At 43.5% G+C, this 24,822-nt stretch overlaps 1 protein-coding gene across 4 annotated transcripts in view; it reads right to left on the bottom strand.

Moving 5' to 3' along the window:
- The window catches only part of ints6l (integrator complex subunit 6 like), a 177,659-nt gene that overhangs the window by 58,439 nt on the left and 94,398 nt on the right, over positions 1 to 24,822 (bottom strand). For all 4 annotated transcript variants that reach the window (XM_068047068.1, XM_068047065.1, XM_068047067.1 and 1 more), the window contains 2 exons: positions 17,856 to 18,019; positions 2,174 to 2,326 (listed from right to left, as the gene is read on the bottom strand). In XM_068047068.1, coding sequence (XP_067903169.1) covers positions 2,174 to 2,326; positions 17,856 to 18,019 — 317 coding nt within the window. The remainder of the gene's footprint in view (positions 1 to 2,173; positions 2,327 to 17,855; positions 18,020 to 24,822) is intronic.

Below are 24,822 nucleotides of genomic sequence, written 5' to 3'. Positions count from 1 at the left end.
TGAGGAGACCAAATGCAGACTGGGTGACCGCTTTGCGGAACACCTCCGCTCAGTCTGTAAGCATGACCCTGAGCTTCCGGTTGCTGGCAATTTCAACACCACCCCCCCCCCACCCCACCGCTCTCATGCTCACATCTCTGTCCTGGGATTGCTGCAGTGTTCCCGTGAACATCAATGCAAGCTTGAGGAACAGCATCTCATTTACTGATTAGGCACACTACAGCCTGCCGGACTGAACATTGAGTTCAATAATTTCAGAGCATGACGGCCCCCCCCTTTTTATGTTTCGTTATTTTTTATTAGGTTATTTTATTTTAGTTTTTTTTTTAGTGTATTTAGTTTGTTTCTACTGTGCTTACCCACTGTTTCTGTTGACATTTTTTTTAATGTTGTGCTTGGAGTGCTTTGTGCTTTACAGTCGATTCACAGCCTCTCTGTACTAACGCTTTGTCTTTCAGTACATCATTAACATACCATTTGCCTTTGTTCCATGACCTTCTGGTCAGTTATTCTCTGTGACCTTGTCCTATCAACACCTCTTTTGTTATCTCTTGCCCCACCCCCCCTTTGCTTGCTTAAAATCTTTTACATTTTTAATATTTGCTGGTTCTGAAGGGTCACTGACCTGAAACGTTAACTCTGCTTCTCTCTCCACAGATGCTGCCAGACCTGCTGAGTATTTCCAGCATTTCTTGTTTTTATATCAAACTTATTTTGTTTGAGTGAGGTAGACACTGTAGGTCACATTTGTAAATCTCATTCGACGACAGGCAATACAAGAGGAAACTGCTGTACCTTATCTAACAGGCTTGTTCAAACATAGCCATATTTGGTAAATAAAAGTGCAGTTATTAAGAATGAAGGAACCTATATTTAAATATCACCTTTCATAAACTCTGGATATCCCAAAGTGTATCACAGCCAACTAAATAGTTTTGAAATGCAGTATCTGTTATTACATAGAAAAAAAGTGGTTATGTTCCTAAAATGTTAGTGCACAACCATAGTCCACAAACATCAATGATATAAATGATCAAATAACCCGTTTTAGCAGTGTTGGTCAAGGGATAAATATTTGCCAGGACAATGGAAGAACTCCCTGTTCTTCTCCAAACAGTGACATGGGATCTTTTATATCTACCTGTACCGTTAGGTGTGGCTCAGTTTAACAGTTCCTCCAAAAGACGACAAGTGCAGCACTCGCTCAGAATGCATGCAAGTCTTTTTCTAATTCTTTCATGGGTTTTGGGTGTCGCTGGCCAGGCCAGCATTTATTGCCCATCCCTAATTGCCCTTCAGAAAGTGGTGGTGAGCTGCCTTCTTGAATTGCTGCAGACCATCTGATACAGGTACGCTCACAGTGCTGTTCGGAAGGGAGTTCCAGGATTTTGACACAGCAATTGTGAAGGAACGGCGATATAGTTCCAAGTCAGGATGATGTATGACTTGGATGGGAACTTGTAGGTGGTGGTGTTCCCATGCGTCTGCTGTCCTTGTCCTTCTAGGTGGTAGAGGTTGCGGGTTTGGAAGATGCTGTCAAAGGAGGCGTGGTGAGTTGTTGCAGTACATCTTGTAGATAGTTCACACTGCTGCCACTGTGTGTTGGTGGTGGAGGGAGTGAATGTTGAAGATGGTAGATGGGGTGCCGATCAAGCGGGCTGCTTTATCTTGGACAGTGTCGAGGTTCCTGAGTGTTGTTGGAGCCTCACTCATCCAGGTAAGTGCAGAGTATTCCATCACATTCCTGACTTGTGCCTTATAGATGGTGGACAGGCTTTAGGGAGTCAGGAGGTGAGTTATTCGCTGCAGGATTCCCAGCCTCTGACCTGCTCTTGTTGCCACAGTATTTATGTGAATTTAGATTGATGTGAATAGAATGGAGCCTTGAATGCATATTCTTCTGACTCAGGGGATAGAGCACCAAGCTGACACGGAAAACTATTTTAATAAAAGCAAAATACTGCAGATGCTGGAAATCTGAAATAAAAACAAGAACGGAAAACTATTTCCTCTGTTCAGGACTCTACTGGTATGGTGAAGTATATGTATCTCACCACCTGAGCAGTTGCAGATGTTAACAGTCAGCATTCTATTATCTGTTCCGTCTCAATAGTACCAGAGAATAAAAACAAAAATCAGAATAAACATTCAATGTAGCCAGTAGTACACTTACCTGCCAGCAGGTGTGAGGGGATTTGCGCTCTAGAATGTACTGAGTCAAAGGTGAAGGTTCAAGTTCATATTTGTCAAAGGGTAATTTGTCAATGACCATTGGTTCACAATCAGCACAGGAGAACCTTACCACAGGGTGAGCAGTACGTGGAGGCTAAGGATCAAACACAAGAGAATAATGATTATTAATTATGTACTTAACATTTCTTTTATACAGTATAAGTAGGGAGCACTGATACTACAATTTGCTGTATCTCTTTGACGAGATATCCTGCTTGAATAAACCTGCCAAAATGAACCGCAACTTTCTGCTGCAACACTAAAACCAGGTACTTCTATTACAGGAACAAAAACCTAACGGTGACGAAGGTCTCAATAACACTAAAATAATCTGTTCAGGACTCAGTGTTCTTACAGTTCAGTTAAGATGTCTAGAGTTGTACATCGAACTAAAGATAAATATTTTAGAACATGTTTAACTCTCAATGACATCCCTCGTATCCATTTAGTATTTCTCAACTGAGTTCCAAACCATTGTCAATCAAAAACAAAAAGGTGAACAAGACCAGTCCAAACTGATTACTGAGTTTGCTCCCATCTAAAAATCAAAATGTTTTTCCTGCAAGAAGCTGCCCTTTCACTGTATCCTTATACTGCAGGTTGCATACCACAACTGAAATAACCAACTGTAAAAGTGACCATGTGTAATAGACATTAAAACCAGACTAACTAAATGGCATCATGTTGGTGACAGAGAAGGTTGGTTTAAAATCTTCCAAATATTACCCTCAAAATCACAGTGAAACCTGCATGAAAAGAAAGAATTTGCATTTATATCTCATTTTTCACAACCTCATAGCATCACTAAGCTCTTCACAGCCAAATAAGAATGTTTGAAATGTAGCCACTGTAGTAATATAGTGAAATGCAGCAGCTAATGTGTGCACAGCAAGGCCCCACAACCAGCAATGTTATGCATGATCTGTTTTGCTCATGGTAATTCAAGGATACATATTGGCCGGGCCACCAAGGGAATTCCCCTGGTTTTCATCAAATAGTGCTATGAGATCTTTTGCATCCACCTGAGGGGACAGATGGGCCCTCAGTTTAACATCTCAACCGAAAGATGGCACCTGTCACAGCACAGCGCTCCCTCGGTACTGCCCCTCCGACAACACAGCGCTCCCTCGGTACTGCCCCTTCGACAGCGCAGCGCTCCCTCGGCACTGACCGTCCAACAACGCAATGCGCTCCCTCGGTATTGCCCCCAGAGGTGCAGCACTCCCTCAACACTGACCCTCCAAAGGCACAGCGCTCCCTTATTACAGGGCAAAGCAACCAATTAATTAAGCTAATTAGTTTAAGTAATTGGGCCAATAAGACCTAATGACATTCTTCTGTTGGGCCAGAGGCTACAATCACACCCTAATCAAAAATTTACTATCCTACAAGCTCCACCATAACACATTGAATACCCCTTGATCTCTACTGACTGCTTAGAATAATACAATGCACGGGGGACCAACTATTATCCCAAAGGTGCATTTTCTGCACATCTTGCACTTAGTCACAAAATTCATAAAACGCAAAAACAAGGTTAGCAAAGTATCTGGTCCACATAATCACTCTCTTGTCTGGAGTGGGATATTTGAGGGTGGTTGATTCTGCCTTATTTCACACCTTTAAAAAGGAACAAGACAGATTATTTGAGAGCACTGAGATGGAGGATTACATGGATATTAATTCTGGTTTACAGTGTTAAAAGAAGGCTCATCTCCCAATTTCCAGTTCTTACAAAGGGTCTACACCCACAACATAACTTTTATAACAGAACTTGCTGTGTATTTCCAGTATTTTATTTATATTTTAATACAGTAATTTTGAAGCCACAAGTTTGCAATTAAATGTAAACTATTGACTGCTTTAATAAAATGAAATGAATTGTAAAGCCTTTCATTAACATACTGCTGAATTCCCAACATAAGTATTATCAGAAACAGCAATTTTGCATTTATACAGCTTGATCAAAGAAGTGGGTTTTCAAGAAGGTCTTAACCGAGGAGATGAAGGTGGAATAACACAATGAAGTGCATCAATCACCATACTGCTCAGCTGTGTTTATACAAGTACTCCACATATTTCAGACAAAAAAAAGCTGAAAATTAAACAGGAAGTATTAATGGCAGGTTAATTATGTTGTCAAAGATGCACAGGTGAAGGGGATTGTTTAATTAAGGACTTAGAGCAGGATATATAGAGAACAAACTGCTGGGACATGGGTGGGTTGAGTAGGTGGTCAAGATATGTAATGTTACATTCTATGAATAAATTGATGATCAAGAAAAGGACCTGTGTCCAGCTTCATTCTTCACCATTTGGCTTAGATCCATTTAGCATTGGTAGCAGAAGATGGTTGTCTAAAGGTGAAGGTTGGAAAATAAGATGTTTTTCCCTTAGACAGAAGGTTGTAATCTGAGTTACTTTTGAGAAGACTGCCTAAAGCAAGTGTAAAGTGTAAGGGTATGATTTCCCACTGATATTCTCTGAATCTGAACCTTCTGACCAATGGAAAATGAAATAGATATGTGGACATGGGTTATGTCCTTACTGAAGGAAAAAACGAGGGCTGGCCTTGGCACTGTCACTTCCCAACAAAAGCAAGATCAGGTGAAAAGTATTTTGTGAACTCGAGACCTGTCAGTTGGACGCTGAGGATGTTTTGGACCTTCTATTGAGTTTTATGGATAGAATTTATATGAAAGATGATCTATTAAAGGCATATGAGGCATAGTTAGACTTTGATAAATTTGGAAAGATGGATGGTTATTCCATATAGGAATATATCATGGAACTTAAAACACTATATAAAAGATGGCTAAAATTCTATCTGGAAATTCCTTGTTCAGTGCTTGCTTTCAAATTGTTGGATTGTGCACATAGACAGGCTCCTGGTTTAAATTGGAGTGAGATTCTCAAAGAGACACACTTTTGGATCAGGTGTCCCAGGAATTTTTTTAAAGCATCAATCATTTCCAGCAGCTTCATGGCACAAATGGGACATTCAGTGGTGTCACAGAAGATGGAGGACCCTGGTTGCTGCATTTTGAGATTGTTCAGGTCTGGGGTACAGGCATCAATATGGCAGAAGATTCACAGACAAAAGAGATGGAGACATTTTTGGCAGATGATGGAAATGGAGTAACAATAACCATGAGTGAAGCCCAGGAATGCCTTGGGAATTATTAATAGGTGTTTCAGATGTGACTCAAAATATCATTGTCAACGTGGAACAATTGGGTTTTTGAGGTGACTCTTGGCACGAGCTTTGGAAGTGGAAGATGATATTGATCAGTCTGAGGGAATTGTACTGGTCACAAGATGCTTCAGTCTAGTAATGTGTACCAGTCATGGATTCATTTAATTGACTGTGTTGGACAGTGGTTGCACATCCACAGTATGTGGAATTAATTGGTTCACGTGTTATTTAGATTCACTCGGTAGTGAGCATCAAAGTACGGTCAGGAATATGAAATTTCTCCTTGGTTTGGGGATGACAACACATTAAAGTTACTGAAAACGGTGGTTATTCTAGGCAGGATTGCTGGAGTAAACCACTTTTAGTACAGATGTGGTATCTAGTGCGATAACCCTTGCTGCTGAGCAAGCCTTCCATGAAAAAGGCACAAATGGAAATGGACACAGAACATGATTAAAGGAATTGTCTTTGGGTAACTTGCAAATCTACTGACTTTCCAACCAGGACATTATTGCATCCCTTTAACAAAACCTTGCATCTCTAATAAGAACGTTAAAGACAGGAGTTTGAGGGAGGAAAAAAAGCTACATTGACAATTTGCTCATCCCTCCTGGTCACAGATTAAAAATCCTACTAAAGGATACGAGGGTGGTTGATGAGTACTGTTACAACAAAGGCGGGAGGAGTGCACTGTTAATTCAGTCCCACTTCTCCACAGGTCACAACATATATCTACATTTTCCCACTTACCGAACCCATCAATCAGATACTCTATTTTCCCCCCAGAATAAAGCACACCAACCAGGTTTATTTAATAAACAACTAAATTATCCATTTATTATAAACCAAGTCTTAACAAAAATGAAGTGAAAAATACACACAAATGGAAATATTAAAGCCCCTTATTTTATGCTAGCCCGCAAGCTAAAAGGCCTGCTACCCAACCGGGACCCGACAACTTTTTCCAGAAACAAGCCTTGTGACGACTCTAAATCTTGACTTGTAATTTCCTTGTAAATAGCTCTTTCAGGGTCACAACACAACCCCCTGCTGGGTTCTTTGCAAACAGTGCTTTCCAGTAAACTTGTTGACATTCAGTCCAAACCTTCTTGTAACTTCTTTCAAATACAACCAAAGTTCAGCTTCTTCAGGATTCCAGCATCCATAGAATGCTTTTCAGTTTTAAAAATATAGATTCTCAAGTTTTAACAAAAAATGTAAACCCTCGTAACAGTACACAAAGCTTATTGAAGAAATTAGTGAATATGATATATGCAAAAAAGTATCAGAAGACGCAATCGTGGCCCATTGTAAGGCTTCCATTCGCATGAGACTTTAATGAAGTAGTAGCTGTGGATTTAAAGGTGTGGGACCAGGACAGAAACATTTTCATTTTGCAATTCATTGATACGGCAAGATTCAATCCATTACATGGTAAAGATGAGCGGTTGTATATAAAATCATGGAAAAATGGATAGGGACTGGACACTGGCTAAATTCCTGACTGACAATGGGGGGAAGGGGGTGGGGGAATGGCCAACAGAGACATGTGCAAAAATATAAACATGGTAGTGATGAACACTGCAGCTGAGAGCCCTTTCAGGAATGGACTCTGTGAAATAAATCATGCGGTGATTGAGATGCTCCATAAGATTTTAGCTTGCAATTTGGTTGGCCAGCTAACATTTGCAGTCCATGCAAAGAATTCGCTTCAAATGGTTGGTTGCGATATTTCATATCAGTTGGTCTTTGGGAGGAATTCCAAAATACCCTCTGTGCTGATCATCCCCCGAATGGACTACAATTAGTTCCACTTTTTCTGCACACTTGAATGCAGAAGTCGCAAAATTCGGCAAGCTTTACGGAATCACAGAGCGTCAGATAAACTTGAGGGTCAGAAAGAGTGACAAGGCCCAGATAAGGTGTGATGGGAAGGCAGTGATTCTCCAACATGGTAGTCAAACTATTAGGGTCCATTCATCAAGGTTAATTGGGGCTGATTATAAACTTGCAGAATCTAAGCAATTAGTAGAAGGTGATGAGGCACCCTGTACCTCATATATTCATGTTTGACATCTATGAAGAACAGAATACGGTCGATAAAGGGCTGGATGACAATAGACAGTGATACTGGTGCCCAGGATAGGGCTATTTTACCCAAAGCATAACTACCTAAAGCCAGTAATAAAAACAAAAAATGCTGGAAATACTCAGCAGATCTGGCAGCATCTGTAGAGAGCGAAGCAGAGTTAATGTTTCAGGTCTGTGAACTTTCATCAGCAAGGTTTCATGGCTACAGTCAATACGAGGGTAACGTACATACCAGAAGGATCCACTGAATGGAGGGATACGACTGCTGTAGAGAGCAGGGAAAGCCACCAGAAAATGCAAACATTGGCTAAACATCCAAGATGATGGACAAGAGGTAAGCTCCATTAACTGGCAAAATGAAGTGAAATGGTGGAAAGCAAGAAAACGTATTGCAAATCCCCATCATGAGTCTGGAAGTGACTCTGGCACCAGGAAATGATCACATACTGGCGACAAAACCTCTGATCATTAGAACTAAAGTCATCTCTCACTGCTGCACTAAAGATCAGGACGCAGAATTGGTTTGGGCAGAGATAAGAAATAGCAACGGTAAGAAGTCACTGTGGATGTAGTTTATAGGTCCCCCAACAGTAACTACACTGTAGGATGGAGTATACAGGAAGAAATAATGGGGGCTTGTAAGGAAGGTACTGCAATAATCATGGGTGATTTTAATCTACATATAGATTGGGAAAATCAGATTGGCAAAGGTAGCCTAGAAGATGAGTTCATAGTGTTTTCAGGAACAACAAGCAGCATGTTCTAGAGCTAGAAAGCAGGCTATTCTAGACCTGGTAATGTGCAATGCGACAGGATTAATTAATAACTTCAAAGTGAAGGAGCCTCTAGGCAACAGCCACCATAACATGATTAAATTTCACACTCAGTTTGAGGGTCAGAAGAGTCAGTCAAAGACGAGGGCTTTAAATTTAATAAATTTAAATAAACAAGTGTATGAAGGCAGAGCTGGTAAAGTGAACTGGGAAATTCAGTTCAAGGTTAGGAAAGTAGAGATGCAGTGGCAGACCAGCAGATATTTCATAACACTCAGCAACGATATATTCCAGTCAGAAAGAAAGGCTCTATGAGAAGGATGCATCGTCCGTGGCTAACAAAGGAAGGTAAGGATAATATCAAATTGAAAGAAAAAGCATACAATTCTGTGAAGATTAGCGGTAGGTCAGAAGATTGGACAGAATTTAAAATCCAGCAAAGAATGACTTAAAAATAATGAGGGAGAGTGAGAGAACGCTCGCTAGTAAAATAAAAACAGGTAGTCATTTCTGCAGGTGTTTACCAAGGAAAGGAGTAACTAAAGTTAGCACTGGTCCCTTCGAGGGTAAGACTGGGGAATTAATAATGGGAAATAAGGAAATGGCAGAAGTGTTGAACATATATTTTATGTCCGTCTTCACTGTAGAAGATACAAATAACATCCCAGAAATACTTATAAATCATGAAGTGAAAGGCAGGGAGGAAATTAAAACAATTACAATCACCAGGGAAAGAGTACTGAGAAAACTATTCGAACTAAAGGCTGACATGTCCCCAGGACCTGATGGACTGCATCCTAAGGTCTTAAAAGAAGTAGCTCCTGAGATTGTTTTCACTGGAACGACGGAGGTAGAGGGGCGACATGATAGGAGGTTTACAAAGTTATAAGTGGCATGGACAGAGTGGATAGTCAGAAGCTTTTTCCCAGGGTGGAAGAGTCAGGTACTAGGGGACATAGGTTTAAGGTGAGAGGGGCAAAGTTTACAGGGGATGTGCGAGGCAAGTTCTTTACACAGAGGGTGGCGAGTGCCTGGAATTTGTTGCCGGGGGAGGTGGTGGAAGCAGGGACCATAGAGACGTTTAAGAGGCATCTTGACAAATACATGAATAGGATGGGAATAGAGGGATATGGACCCCGGAAGTGCAGAAGGTGTTAGTTTAGGCAGGCATCAAGATCGGCACAGGCTTGGAGGGCCGAATGGCCTGTTCCTGTGCTGTACTGTTCTTTGTTCATAGCAGATGCATTGCTTGTAATTTTCCAAAATTCCCAAGATTCTGGAAAGGTCCCATCAGATTGGAAAATAATGAATTAACTGCTCTATTCAAGAAAGGAGGGAGACAGAAAGCAGGAAACTACAGGCCAGTTAGCCTAACTTCTGTCATAGGGAAAATGCTAGAATTTATTATTAAGGAAGCTATAGAAGGGCACTTAGAAACTCTTAATTCAATCAGGCAGAGTCAACATGGTTTTGTGAAAGGAAAACTGTGTTTGACTAATTTATTTGAGTTCTTTGAGGAAGTAACAAGCAATGTGAATAAATGGGAACCTGTAGTTGCAGTGTACTTGGATTTTCAAAGGGCATTTGATAAGGTGCCACATCAAAGGTTACTGTACAAAATAAGAGCCCATGGTGTAGGGGGTAACATATTAGCATGGATGAGGATTGGTTAGCTAACAGGAAGCAGAGAGTAGGGATAAATGGGTCATTTTTGGGTTGGCAAGCTATAACTAGTGGAGTGCCACAGGGATCAGTGCTGGGGCCTTAACTATTTACTATATCAATGACTTGAATGAAGGGACAGAATGTATGGTTGCTAAATTTGCTGATGACACAAATATAGGTAGGAGAGTAAGTTGTGAAGAGGACATAAGTCTGCAAAGGGATAGAGATAGGTTAAGTGAGTGGGCACAAATTTGGCAGATGGAGTATAATGTGAGAAAATGTGAACTTGTCCACTTCTGGCAGAAGAATAGAAAAGCAGTATATTTAAATGGAGAGAAATTGCAGAACTCTGCAGTACAGAGGGATCTGGGTGTCCTGGTACATGAATCACAATGTTAGTATGCAGGTACAGCAAGTGATTAGGAAGTCAAATGGAATGTTGTCATTTATTGCAAGGGAAATCAAGTATAAATGTAAGGACGTTTGCTACAGTGGTACAGGGCGTTGATGAGACGAAATCTGGAGTACTGTGTACAGTTTTGGTTTCCTTACTTAAAGGATATAATTGCATTTGAAGCAGTTAAGAGAAGGTTCACTCGACTGATTTTTGGGATGAAGGGGTTATCTTATAAGGAAAGGTTGGACAGGATGAGCCTGTATCCATTGGAGTTTGGAAGAATGAGAGGTGACCTCATCAAAACATAAAAGATCCTGAGGGGACTTAACAGGGTGGATGCTGAGAAGATGTTTCCCCTTGTGGGAGAGACTAGAACTAGAGGACACAGTTTAAAAATAAAGGGTCTCCCATTTAAGACTGAAATGAGGAGAAATTTTTTCTCACAGAGGGTTGTTAGTTTGTAGAATTCTCTTCCCCAGAGAGCAATGGAGGCAGGGTCATTGGATATTTTTAAGGCTGAGTTAGATTCTTATTGACAAGGGAGTGAAAAGGCATGGGGGTAGACAAGAATGTAGAGTTGAGGCCACAATCTGTTTGGCCATGATCTTATCAAATGGCAGACCAGGCTTGAGGGGCTGAATGGCCTACTCCTGTGTTCCTAATTCGTATCTTCGTATGAGGTAGAGTTCCTGTCGCAGTAGTCCAGAAAGAGATGAGGGCCAGTAAAGGCCATAGCTTGACTAGGTTATGCAATAGAACAAAGATTACAGAACAATCTAGGAACACTAATAAAAGTCCTTCTGATCAGGAAGTTATGGTGGCTGAAAACAAATGAGAAGAAAAATTCATGAGAGGTAAAACAGAGTTGGAAGGAATTTGGTGTCTATTCTGAAGTGCAAGATGGGGGACAGTCAGCCTTATCACACAGATAGATATATATGGAAAAAATACTCCCAGATGGGACAGATAAGGCTAAAGTGAGACTAGTGGCTCGGGGTTTCGAAAAGAGACTTGGTGATCAAGATGTGAGTGGACTCCCCCACAGCAGGAAAAGTGATCTTGGAAAATTTTCTTAGCTCTTTCAGCCACAAACTCGGAATGTAGGTCAATTGATTATAAAAGCCGCACTTTTGCGAGATGAAAACATTTCAGCAATGTTTCTGAAACCACCTGAAGAAGCGAGTGATATAGAAGAGAAGCTGTAGAAATTAAACACGTGTTTATGGATTGAATGATGTGTCGAGAGTATGATATTTTTCGGTTAGGTCTGTCCTGCTGAAAGCAGATCCAGCAATGTTCTACTGGTATCACAGAGAAACTCTCAGGCATCTTTACGATGCATGTCGATGATTTTCTATGGGGAGGTTCTGCAGAATTTGACCAATTGGTTATAGGTAAGTGAAAAGGGGAATTTAAGATTGGAAGTCAGGCTTTGGGGGCATTTAAATATATAGGGTGAGACATTAATCAGGACAGGTCGGGAATAACTTTGCATCAACCATCACATCGAGAAAGTGTTAATGGTATCCCGATAAATCAGACCAGGTTGTCACAATGATGATCTTACATCCAAAGAACAGCGAGCAGTTAAGCTTGATTGAACAATTAAACTGGTTACATAGTCAAACAAGATTTGATTCCAGTTATGACATATTGGAACTATAATGAAACACACTACAATTGAGGTTTTGACGGCAAATAAAGAAATTAAATTTGGAGAAATGGGTACCCGAGTTTCCAGCCCTGGGTGATCCAAAAGGCATGACATTTTTAGTGATGCTTCTCATGCCAATCTTCTGGATGGATATTTGAGTACAGCTGGGTTTATCATATTCTTGGTGGGGGGGGAATGGAAAATATTGTCCCTTGGCCTGGGAATCCAAGAAAAAAAGGGGAGTTAAAAGTATCCTAGCTTTAGAAAAACTGGCACTAGTAGAGTCATAGAGTTAGACAGCATACAAACAGGCCCTTCAGCCCATCGTGTCTGTGCCGGCCATCAAGCACCTACCTATTCTGATCCCATTTTCCAGCACTTGGCCCGTAGCCTTGTATGCTATGGCGTTTCAAGTGCTCATCTAAATACTTATTAAATGTTGTGAGGGTTCCTGCCTCCACCACCCCTTCAGGCAGTGTGTTCCAGATTCCAGCCACCCTCTGGGTGAAATTATTTTTCCCTAAATCTCCCCTAACCTCCTGCCCCTTACCTTCAATCTATGCCCCTGGTTATTAACCCCTCCGCTAACGGAGAAAGTTTCTTCCTATCTGTCCCATCAATGCCCCTCATATCTCAATCAGGTACCCCCTCAGCCTTCTCTGCTCCAAGGAAAACAACCCTCGCCTATCCAGTCTCTTCATAGCTGAAATGCTCCAGCCCAGGCAACATCCTGGTGAATCTCCTCTGCACCCTCTCCAGTGCAATCACATCCTTCCTATAGTGGACGGAGGCTTTTAAGTGGCCGTTAATTAACCACTTAAGGGCCTTGATTGGCCTGTGGTGGATGGGCCTTTTCCTGCCACCGCCGCCCCACGTAAAATTGCAGTGGAGGCGGGAGTGGGTCAGGAAGGGCCCCTGAGCTTCCCACTCCATTTTACGCACCCCCCAACCGCCCCCCGCCACCAGCCCGCTCTTTGGGCGGGCATAAAACTCCAGCCACAGTCTTAGAATAAGGGGCAGGCCATTTAAGACTGAGATGAGGAGGAATTTCTTTACCCAGAGGGTGGTGAATCTGTGGAATTCTCTACCCCAGAGGGCTGTGGAAGCTCAATCATTGAACATGTTCAAGACAGAAAAAGATAGATTTCTGAATACTAACGACATCAAGGAATATGGGGATAGAGGGGGAAAATGGCGTAGAGGTAGATGATCAACCATAATCTGTTTGAATGGCAGAGCAGGCTTGAGGGGCCGAATGGCCTACTCCTGCTCCTATTTCCTATGATCAAAGAACAAAGAACAGTACAGCACAGGAACAGGCCATTCGGCCCTCCAAGCCTGCGCCGATCTTGATGCCTGCCTAAACCAACACCTTCTGCACTTCCGGGGCCCATATCCCTCTATTCCCTTCCTATTCATATATTTGTCAAGATGTCTCTTAAACATCGCTATCGTACCTGCTTCCACCACCTACCCTGGCAGCAAGTTCCAGGTACTCACCACCCTCTGTGGAAAAAACTTGCTTTGCACATCCCCTGTAAACTTTGTCCCTCGCACCTTAAACCTATGTCCCCTAGTAACTGACTCTTCCACCCTGGGAAAAAGCTTCTGACTATCCACTTTGTCCATGCCGCTCATAACTTTGTAAACCTCTATCATGTCGCCCCTCCACCTCCGTCGTTCCAGTGAAAACAATCCGAATTTTTCCAACCTCTCCTCATAGCTAATGCCCTCCAGACCAGGCAACATCCTGGTGAACCTCCTCTGTACCCTCTCCAAAGCCTCCATGTCCTTCTGGTAGTGTGGCGACCAGAATTGCACGCAATATTCTAAGTGTGGCCTAACTAAGGTTCTGTACAGCTGTAACATGACTTGCCAATTTTTATACTCTATGCCCCGACCGATGAAGGCAAACGTGCCGTATGCCTTCTTGACTACATTATCAACCTGCGTCGCCACTTTCAGTGACCTGTGGACCTGTACGCCCAGATCTCTCTGCCTGTCAATACTCCTAAGGGTTCTGCCATTTACTGTATACCTCCCACCTGCATTAGACTTTCATAAATGCATTACCTCACATTTGTCCGGATTAAACTCCATCTGCCATTTCTCCGCCCAAGTCTCCAACCGATCTATATCCTGCGGTATCCTCTGACAATCCTCATCATTATCCGCAACTCCACCAACCTTTGTGTCGTCCGCAAACTTATTAATCAGACCAGCTACATTTTCCTCCAAATCATTTATATATACTACAAGACTCAAGTCCTCTGAAGAAGGAATTTTCCTCCACACAAGATCAGGGGGCAGGTTGTTCAACCTTGCCCGTCTAAGAGCGAAATCCAAAGTACGGAAAGTCCTCATCAGGGAACTCCTCTTTGCTGACGATGCTGCTTTAACATCTCACACTGAAGAGTGCCTGCAGAGTCTCATCGACAGGTTTGCGGCTGCCTGCAATGAATTTGGCCTAACCATCAGCCTCAAATAAACGAACATCATGGGGCAGGACGTCAGAAATGCTCCATCCATCAATATTGGCGACCACGCTCTGGAAGTGGTTCAAGAGTTCACCTACCTCGGCTCAACTATCACCAGTAACCTGTCTCTAGATGCAGAAATCAACAAGCGCATGGGAAAGGCTTCCACTGCTATGTCCAGACTGGCCAAGAGAGCGTGGGAAAATGGCGCACTGACACGGAACACAAAACTCCGAGTGTATCAAGCCTGTGTCCTCAGTTCCTTGCTCTACGGCAGCGAGGCCTGGACAACGTATGTCAGCCAAGAGCGACGTCTCAATTCATTCCATCTTCGCTGCCTCCGGAGAATACTTGGCATCAGGTGGCAGGACCGTATCTCCAACACAGAAGTCCTCGAGGCGGCCAACATCCCCAGCTTATGCACACTGCTGAGTCAGCGACGCTTGAGATGGCTTGACCATGTGAGCCGCATGGAAGATGGCAGGATCCCCAAAGACACATTGTACAGCGAGCTCGCCACTGGTATCAGACCCACCGGCCATCCATTTCTCCGCTTTAAAGACGTCTGCAAATGCGACATGAAATCCTGTGACATTGATCACAAGTCGTGGGAGTCAGTTGCCAGCGTCCGCCAGAGCTGGCGGGCAGCCATAAAGACAGGGCTAAAGTGTGGCGAGTCGAAGAGACTTAGTAGCTGGCAGGAAAAAAGACAGAGGCGCAAGGGGAGATCCAACTGTGTAACAGCCCCGACAAACAAATTTCTCTGCAGCACCTGTGGAAGAGCCTGTCACTCTAGAATTGGCCTTTATAGCCACTCCAGGCGCTGCTTCACAAACCACTGAACATCTCCAGGCGCTTATCCATTGTCTCTCGAGATAAGGAGGCCAAAGAAGGAGAAGAAGGACTACAAACAGCAAAGGTCCCAGCACTGATCCCTGCGGAACACCACTAGTCACATCCCTCCATTCAGAAAAACACCCATCCACTGATACCCTCTGTCTTCTATGACTGAGCCAGTTCTGTATCCATCTTGCCAGCTCACCTCTGATCCCGTGTGACTTCACCTTTTGTACCAGTCTGCTATGCGGGACTTTGTCAAAGGCTTTACTAAAGTCCATATAGATAACATCCACTGCCCTTCCTTCATCAATCATCTTCGTCACTTCCTCAAAAAACTCAATCAAATTCGTAAGACACATTCGTATGAGTAAAGCATGTGGCAGAAAAGAACTAAACAATCAACTACCTGGCATTCACCTTCTGATGAAAGGTCATAGATCTTAAAATTTAAATCTGTTTCTCTCTCCACAGATACTGCCAGACCTGCTGTGTATTTCCAGCACATTCTGTTTTTATTATTGCTGACAACACAACCACTTGGTGGTGCAGTACCGACACATGCGCAAATGCAGCCTCATCGACTAAAACGTCGACTGCATCTCAGCCAGTAATAAAGATGGCGCTGCTCAATTTGGCACAAAAAACGAAATAAACCCAAACCCCTCAATGACCACAATCGTCGCCTCCAACCAAAGCCCAACAGTACCCCGCTCACTCCAACCATCTCCACTTCTCTTCGCCTCTCCTCCCTGTGCCCGTCTGCTCGCCGCTCGTTCCCTGCCTCGCCGCTACCCCCACTCGGTCACTCACTTGCTGCCAGACCGTCCAGGGAAGCAGCAAGGGTGGGTGAGCAAGCGGCTGAGGGGGTGGTGGAGAGTGGCTGAGGGGGGGGGGGAGCAGCCGAGATGAGGAAGCAGCACAGTGGGGAGTGTGCAGCCGAGAGGGGGGGTAACTGGCAAGGGGGGGGGAGCGTGTGGCCAAAGGGGGGGTGGAGCAGCTGAGGAGCGGCCGAGGGGGGGAAACGGCAAGTGGGGGAGTGAGCAGCTGAGATGGAGAAGCGGCGGGGGGGGGTGCAAGTGGCTGAGAGGGGGGGGGCGGTGGATCGGTGGATACAGTGAGGCAGCCAAACTGGGAGAGAGCGGCAAGTAGTCAGGAGTCAGGATCAGGAAACTGAAAGCGGCAATTGAGGTGGGGATGGCGGGAGGGAGCGGAGTACTGCTGGGGGGAATAGAGGTGGTGAACGCGGCCATTGAGGGGTGAGGCAATGTTCAGACGTGATTCAGTCTCACGTCATTGCGCACAGACATACTGACCAGCTGGCAAATGTTCCGACTCACTGATGACATCAGCGATCCCTTTGCACATGGTCTGCTTTGTCAGGAGACACTCCTTTTCATTATATACCTTCTTTGCACTGATCAAGGTGCCAATGCCAAACATGCGACTGTGGCACATTACTCCTTCTGGTCACTCTCAATCATTCCCTTCCTCCTCCATCTCTTCACGGCACTGCCCACCCCTCACCACACTCATGGTTGTCCCAACGCAGCTAGAACATCTCCTGCAATGACTTTTCCTTCCATTCCACATCAGATGCGTGCCAAGGTTCCAGCCCACTCCCCCACCTCTTCCTCTTCTATCTGTCGTCCCTGAGAGACATTAGGAAAACATGGAGCCTCTTTTCACCAGTACGTCAACATTACCTGGCTCTATCTGTCTGCTACCAGCACAGGTACAGTAGCAGTACTAGATAAGCAAGCCAGGACTCACAAGTTCAAATCCCATCATGGTCAGCTGTGAACTGTTATCAATAAACCTGGTCATTTAAATAACCATCAAAGCTGCTAGATTGTCATAAAGTAAAAAGCTCCAATGGTTTTCAGGAAAGGGAACCTTCCACTCCTACCCAGTCTAGCCTACACATGACTCCAGTCTTGTACCACAAGGTTGACATTTAATTCTATCAGGCCATCTATGGATGGGCAATATAAACTGTCTTCCAAAATATTAAAGTTTAACTGCTTGTTTCCTGTCAAGTCAACGATGAGCGAGCACCTCCACCAACTTAATACCGGTAGGACCACAGTCCACCAAAAGCTCCACATCCTTTCCTGTGCCCCTTGCCACCGATGGTACTCTGTCTGACAGTGAGCTGAGCTTCAACGTTGATCTCCTATTCATCACCAAGGTAGTCCATCTGTCTTGACCACTTTGCTCGCTAATTATGTCTCACAAAATAGTTCCATTCATTAACCTGTCAAACCTCACTCCTAATTAATGAAACCAGACTATTTAGCAACATGCAATGCTTGATTACTTGGAACTTTTTAAGATTATACAATTCCTGGATTATTTTCTATCAGTCTAGTTTCATTAAGGCATTCGTGTAGCTTTTGTTTTCTGTTTATATAGTATTGGTGCCAGTGACAGATTAAACTCATTAAATTAATTAGAAAATACCGATCACATCAAAGCAGCAACAAAGAGCTTCTGTAAATAACAACAACCTGTCCTGGTCACTGATACTCACCAGCGTGGGGGAGTTTTGATCTGGCCAGAAAGATTCTGGGATAGGCCAGTGTCCAACAGGTACACCTGTCTTAGGGTTAGGTCGCACATAAATCAGTTTGTGACAGCTATGCCATGCTTGAGGAGTAAATAAAGAGGTTGCTCGAGGTGGTTCAACAATACCATCTGAAACAAAGCAGAGTAAAAGGAGTAGGAACTGTCTGCTGCATCGCCACCAGCCGAGAATACCTTCAACAATACAAGTCAAAGGGTTAAATGGCCATATTCAGAAAATATTTGAAACAAACTGCAGTCCCCTCTAACTTGCAGTAGTCTGCTGCTGTTTCTTGTATATTTTAAGAAGAGAACTCACATTAAAATAAATGTAAATTGTTTTCACGTTACCCACAAACACTGGAGAGATGTACCTAGAGGGAATTGGGAGCAGCGGCGGAGGGAGCAGTGGACCCTGTGTAGAACCTACTACTGGGAGCAGACAAAGAGAGACCCAGGCTCGGGGCCTTCCCTTTACCTGGAGAGAGTCGGGAGCAGCGGACCCTGTTTGGAACCTACTACCCCTACACGCCGGAGTTTTAAAAAAATTAAACTGACATCACAGGAAAGCAGTTGAGCTGATTGGCTGGTGAGTATTGCTTCTTTGGAAGTTTGGTGAGATAGGGAATCTTAAGGGTAAATTTCTTTCTAAAAATCTAGTCTTGTCTGCATTTAGCATTTAACCTTGCTGTAAAGGAGCCTTTGGGAAATAGTGACCATAATATGATAGAATTTTACATCAAGTTTGAAAGTGATAGAGTTCATTCTGAAACTAGGCTCTTAAATCTGAACAAAGGAAACTATGAAGGTATGAGGGGCAGGTTGGCTGTGGTGGATTGGGAAAATACACTAAAAGATTTGACAGTAGACAGACAATGCCTAGTATTTAAAGTATTACATGGTCTGCAACAAATATAAATTCCTCTAAGACACAAAAACCCAACAGGAAAGATGAATCAACCATGGATAACAAAAGAAGTTAAAAGATTGCATTAGATTAAAGGAAGTGGCTTATAAGGTGGCCAGAAAAATTGGTAAGACCGAGGATTGGGAACAATTTAGAATCCAGCGGAAGACAGGAGATTTTATAATGGAGAATAGGGAAATTGCAGAGAAACTAAACAATTACTTCGTGTCTGTCTACATAGAGGAAGATACAGAAAATCTCCCAGAAATACTAGGGAACCAAGGGACTTGTGAAAATGAGGAACTGAAAGAAATTAGTATTAATAAAGAGGTAGTACTCGATTGAAGGTTGATAAATCTCCTGGACCGCATGAGCTACATCCCAGAGTGTTGAAGGATGTGGCTATAGAGATAGTGGATGCATTGGTGGTTAGCTTTCAAAATTCTATAGATTCTGGAAATGTTCCTGCAGACTGGAAAGTAGCAAATGTAACCCCACTATTTAAGAAAGGAGGGAGAGAGAAAACGGGGAACTACAGACCTGTTAGTTTCACGTCAGTAGTAGGAAAAATGTTAGAATCGATTATAAAGGATGTGATAACTAGACACTTAGAGAATAATGATATAATTGGGCAGAGTCAACATGGATTTGTAAAAGGGAAATCATCTTCGACAAACCTGTTGGGAGTTTTCTGAGGATGTTGTAGCATAGATAAAGGAGAACCAGTGGATGTGGTGTATTTGGACTTTCAGAAAGCTTTTGATAAGGTTCCACACAGGAGGTTAGTAAACAAAATTAGAGCACATGGGATTGGGGGTAATATACTGGTATGGACTGAGAATTGGTTAACAAGACAGAAAACAGAGAGTAGGAATAAACGGTTCATTCTCAGGATGGCAGGCTGTTACTAGTGGGGTACCACAAGGATCAGTGCTGGGTCCACAGCTGTTTACAATCTATATAAATGATTTGGATGTGGGGACCAAATGTAATATTTCCAAATTTGCTGATGATACTAAAATAGGAGGAAATGTAAGTTGTGAGGAGGATGCAAGGAGGCTTCAAGGGGATTTGGACAGGCTAAGTGAATGGGCAAGAACATGGCAGATGGAATATAATGCGAGTAAATGTGAAGTTATCCACTTTGGTAGAAAAAACAGAAATGCAGAGTATTTCTTAAATGGTGAGAGGTTGGGAAGTGTTGATGTCCAAAGGGACCTGGGTGTCCTTGTTCATAAGTCACTAAATAGTATGCAGGTGTAGCAAGCAATTAAGAAGGTAAATGGTATGTTGGCCTACATCGCAAGGGAATTTGAGTACAGGAGTAAAGAAGTCTTGCTGCATTTGTACAGAGCCTTAGTGAAACCGCACCTGAAGTATTGTGTACAGTTTTGATCTCCTCATCTAAGGAAGGATATACTTGCCATAAAGGGAGTGCAACGGACGTTCACCAGACTAATCCCTAGGATGGCGGGATTGTCTTGTGAGGAGAGATTGAGGAAACTGGGCCTGTATTCTCTCGAATTTCGAAGAATGATAGGTGATCTCATTGAGACTTACTAAATTCTTACAAGGTGTGACAGGGTGGATGTATATAGGATGGTTCCCCTGGCTGGTGAGTCTAGAACCAGGGGACACAGTCTCAGATTAAGGGACAAGAATGAGATGAGGAGGAATTTCTCACTCAGAGGGTGGTGAATCTTTGGCATTCTCTACCCCAGAGGCTGTGGAAGCTCAATCACTGAGGTTGTTCAAGACAGAAATCGATACATTTCTGGATACTAACGACATCAAGGGATATGGGGATAGAACAGGAAAGTGGCGTTGAGGTAGATGGTCAGTCATGGTCTCGTTGAATGGCGGAGCAGGCTCGATGGGCTGAATGAACTGCTCCTGTTCCTATACTCCAATGTTCCTATGATCCATTAAATCAACAGGATACAACACTAACAGAAGGATTTACCAGAAAAGGTGCAAACACACATAACAAACTTCCTAAAAGATAAAACTAAACCAGAAGATGCTGGAGTCTGGCAGCATTGGTTGGTGTTTTGGGTATGTACCCTTCATCAGAACTCCTGTTTTGGGTGTATACCGTCATATCTTCACTTGTTCCATGAAGGATGTACACCCAAAGCATTAGTCAGTCTGTCTTCTCTGTGTATAGATGCGGATTTTTGATTTCCTTTGCTTGCAGATTTCCTATTTATTTTCCTGACCGTGCAATCTATAACTTCTCAACATCAGTGCCACCTGTCAGTTTACACACAATGGGTGAACAAAATGGCGACCCACATGCGTGAGTAGCGTGCCACCATGCCACTGCGATCTCCCGCGTAGCGGCTCATTTTAATACCCCGGTCAGCCTGCCCCCACCCCCACATCACATGGAGAGGGTGGGCTCGCTGACGCCAGTAATGGCATCAACTGCCTGTGTACAGACGCTGGTGCCGTTTTTAAAGGGCAGCCAGCCCTGCCAGCTAAATTTTTCAAGGGAACCACCACCCCACTGTTCAAATCAAAATTCTATCACCCCTTTCCCACCCTCCCCAGTAACAATAAAACTAGGTATCTACTCTTTCCCTCCCAAAACACTTACCTTTCAAATATGACCTCCCCCCCGACAAACTGAACAAAGTTCACAGTTCACCCCTTCCCAGCATCCCCTACACTAATGATGAAAGCTTGACCCATTTCTGCCCGCCCCCCCACTACCGGTACTAAAAATCTCACATTCCCCCATTCCCCTTGAACCTGCTCCGCCATTCAATAAGATCATGGCTGATCTGTTTGTGTTCTGAATTCCACACTCCCATCTACCCCACCACTGCAGCGCCTGTTTTTCCCAGACGGGAAATTGAAGGCGCAGGAGTGCCGGCTGCCGCTCTGAAGATGGTGGCCCGACCGTTAGATTGCATGAGTGTATTTAAATGTACGCATTTCATTAACTATCATATGATAATCCAGATTCCATCACCCAGTGGCTGGGCTGCCGTCACAGAGCCTCGCCAGTGTCAGGAAGATCAGGCCAGGCCCTCTCAGTGTCGGGCTCCCTGGCGGGCCACTGCCAGAGCGATCTTCCGCCCCCAACCCCACCACAGGAGCCTGACGTCGGGGGCCCAGTAAAATTCAGCCCAATATAAACATGTTGCAATATTTTCCACAGAAAGTTTATCCAGATCCGATAAGCAAGACCGATGCAACTCAAACATTGATAAAGACTATCCATGTACAATCTCCACTGCAACACGATATAGTTTCTTAGAGCAGCACATTCTGGAACCAACCACAGAGCAGGTTATATTAACTTGGTATTGTGTAATGTGACAGGATTAATTTATGACCTCAGAGTAAAGGCACCTCTAGGTAACAGCGACCACAATATCATTCAATTTTACATCCAGTTTGAAAGAGAGAAGAGTGGGTCTAAGACTAGTATTTTAAACATAAATAAGGGCAACTATGTGGGCTTGAAAGCTGAGCTAGCTGAAGTGAACTGGGTTACTAGGCTTGGAGATAGACCTGTGAGCCTTACTTCGGTTGTGGGTAAAATGTTGGAAAAGGTTATAAGAGACAGGATGTATAATCACCTTGAAAAGAATAAGTTCATTAGAGATAGTCAGCACGGTTTTGTGACGGGTAGGTCGTGCCTCACAAACCTTATTGAGTTTTTCGAGAAGGTGACCAAACAGGTGGATGAGGGTAAAGCAGTGGATGTGGTGTATATGGATTTCAGTAAGGCGTTTGATAAGGTTCCCCATGGTAGGCTATTGCAGAAAATACGGAAGAATGGGGTTGAAGGTGATTTAGAGCTTTGGATCAGAAATTGGCTAGCTGAAAGAAGACAGAGGGTGGTGGTTGATGGCAAATGTTCATCCTGGAGTTTAGTTACTAGTGGTGTACCGCAAGGATCTGTTTTGGGGCCACTGCTGTTTGTCATTTTTATAAACGACCTGGATGAGGGTGTAGAAGGGTGGGTTAGTAAATTTGCGGATGACACTAAGGTCGGTGGAGTTGTGGATAGTGCGGAAGGATGTTGTAGGGTACAGAGGGACATAGATAGGCTGCAGAGCTGGGCTGAGAGATGGCAAATGGAGTTTAATGCGGAAAAGTGCGAGGTGATTCACTTTGGAAGGAGTAACAGGAATGCAGAGTACTGGGCTAATGGGAAGATTCTTGGTAGTGTAGATGAACAGAGAGATCTTGGTGTCCAGGTGCATAAATCCCTGAAGGTTGCTACCCAGGTTAATAGGGCTGTTAAGAAGGCACATGGTGTGTTAGCTTTTATTAGTAGGGGGAATCGAGTTTCGGAGCCACGATGTCATGCTGCAGCTGTACAAAACTCTGGTGAGACCGCACCTGGAGTATTGCGTGCAGTTCTGGTCACCGCATTATAGGAAGGATGTGGAAGCTTTGGAAAGGGTGCAGAGGAGATTTACTAGGATGTTGCCTGGTATGGAGGGAAGGTCTTACGAGGAAAGGCTGAGGGACTTGAGGTTGTTTTCGTTGGAGAGAAGGAGGAGGAGAGGTGACTTAATAGAGACATATAAGATAATCAGAGGGTTGGATAGGGTGGATAGTGAGAGTCTTTTTCCTCGGATGGTGATGGCAAACACGAGGGGACATAGCTTTAAGTTGAGGGGTGATAGATATAGGACAGATGTCAGAGGTAGTTTCTTTACTCAGAGAGTAGTAGGGGCGTGGAACGCCCTGCCTGCAAAAGTAGTAGACTCGCCAACTTTAAGGGCATTTAAGTGGTCATTGGATAGACATATGGATGAAAATGGAATAGTGTAGGTCAGATGGTTTCACAGGTCGGCGCAACATCGAGGGCCAAAGGGCCTGTACTGCGCTGTAATGTTCTAAAAAAAAAGCAGTGGCAGACATTTAAGGGGATATTTCAGAATATTCAGAATAAGTATATTCCTACTATAAAGAAAAATTCTAAGGGGAGGACCCACCATCCATGGTTAACTAAAGAAGTTAAGGAAAGCATCAAGCTTAAGGAAAAAGCATATAATTGCACAAAGATGAGTGGCAGTTCAGATGATTGGTCAGAATATAAAGAATGGCAGAGAATGACAAAAAGGATAAAGGAATTAGAGTACGAGAGGAAGCTAGCTAGAAATGGAAAAATGGATAGCAAGAGTTTCTATAGGTATTCAAAAAGAAAAAGAGTAAGTAAAGTGAGTGTTGGTCCTCTACAGAGTGAGAATGGGGAGCTGATAGTAGATAATAAGGAAATGGCAGATGCAATGAACAAATATTTTGCTTCACTATAGAGGATACAAAAAACATTCCAGTAATAGCTGTACATCAGGAGGTGGAATGAAGAGAGGAACTTGGTGAAATTACTATCACCAGGGAAGTGGTACTGACCAAACTGATGGAACTGCAGGATGACAAGTCCCCGAGTCCTGATGGACTTCATCCTAGGGTCTTAGAAGAGGTGGCTAATGAGGTAGCAGATGCGTGGTGTTAATTTTTCAAAATTCTCTAGGTTCTGGAAAGGTTCCATCAGACTGGAAAGTAGCAAATATAACCCTCTATTCAAGAGGTGGGGGGGTAAATATAGGCCAATTAGCTTGAGGAAGGTGTTAGAATCGATCATTAAGGAGGTTTTAGCTGGGCACTTAGAAACACTCAAAGTAATCGAAAATAGTCAACATGGTTTTGTGAAAGGGAAATCATGTTTAATCAATTTGTTGCAGTTCTTTGAAGAAGTGACATATGCTGTAGATAAAGGGGAGCCCGCTGACATACTGTACTTGGATTTCCAGAACGCATTTGACAAGGTGCCACATAAAAGGTTATTGCGCAAAATAGGAGCTCATGGTGTAGGGCGTAACATATTAGCATGGATAGAAGATTGGCTGGCTGGCAGAAAACAGAGAGTATGCATAAATGGGCTGTTTTCTGATTGGCAGGATGTGACGAGTGGAGTACCGCAGGGGTCTGTGCTGGGGCCTCAACTTTTTACACTTTATATCAATGACTTAGATGAGGGGAGAGATGGCACGGTAGCTAA

This window comes from Heterodontus francisci, chromosome 15 (assembly GCF_036365525.1).
Source record: "Heterodontus francisci isolate sHetFra1 chromosome 15, sHetFra1.hap1, whole genome shotgun sequence".
Taxonomy (NCBI): Eukaryota; Metazoa; Chordata; class Chondrichthyes; order Heterodontiformes; family Heterodontidae; genus Heterodontus; species Heterodontus francisci.
The sequence above is the reverse complement of the archived record's forward strand: the minus strand, read 5'-3'. Positions and strand labels throughout refer to the sequence as shown.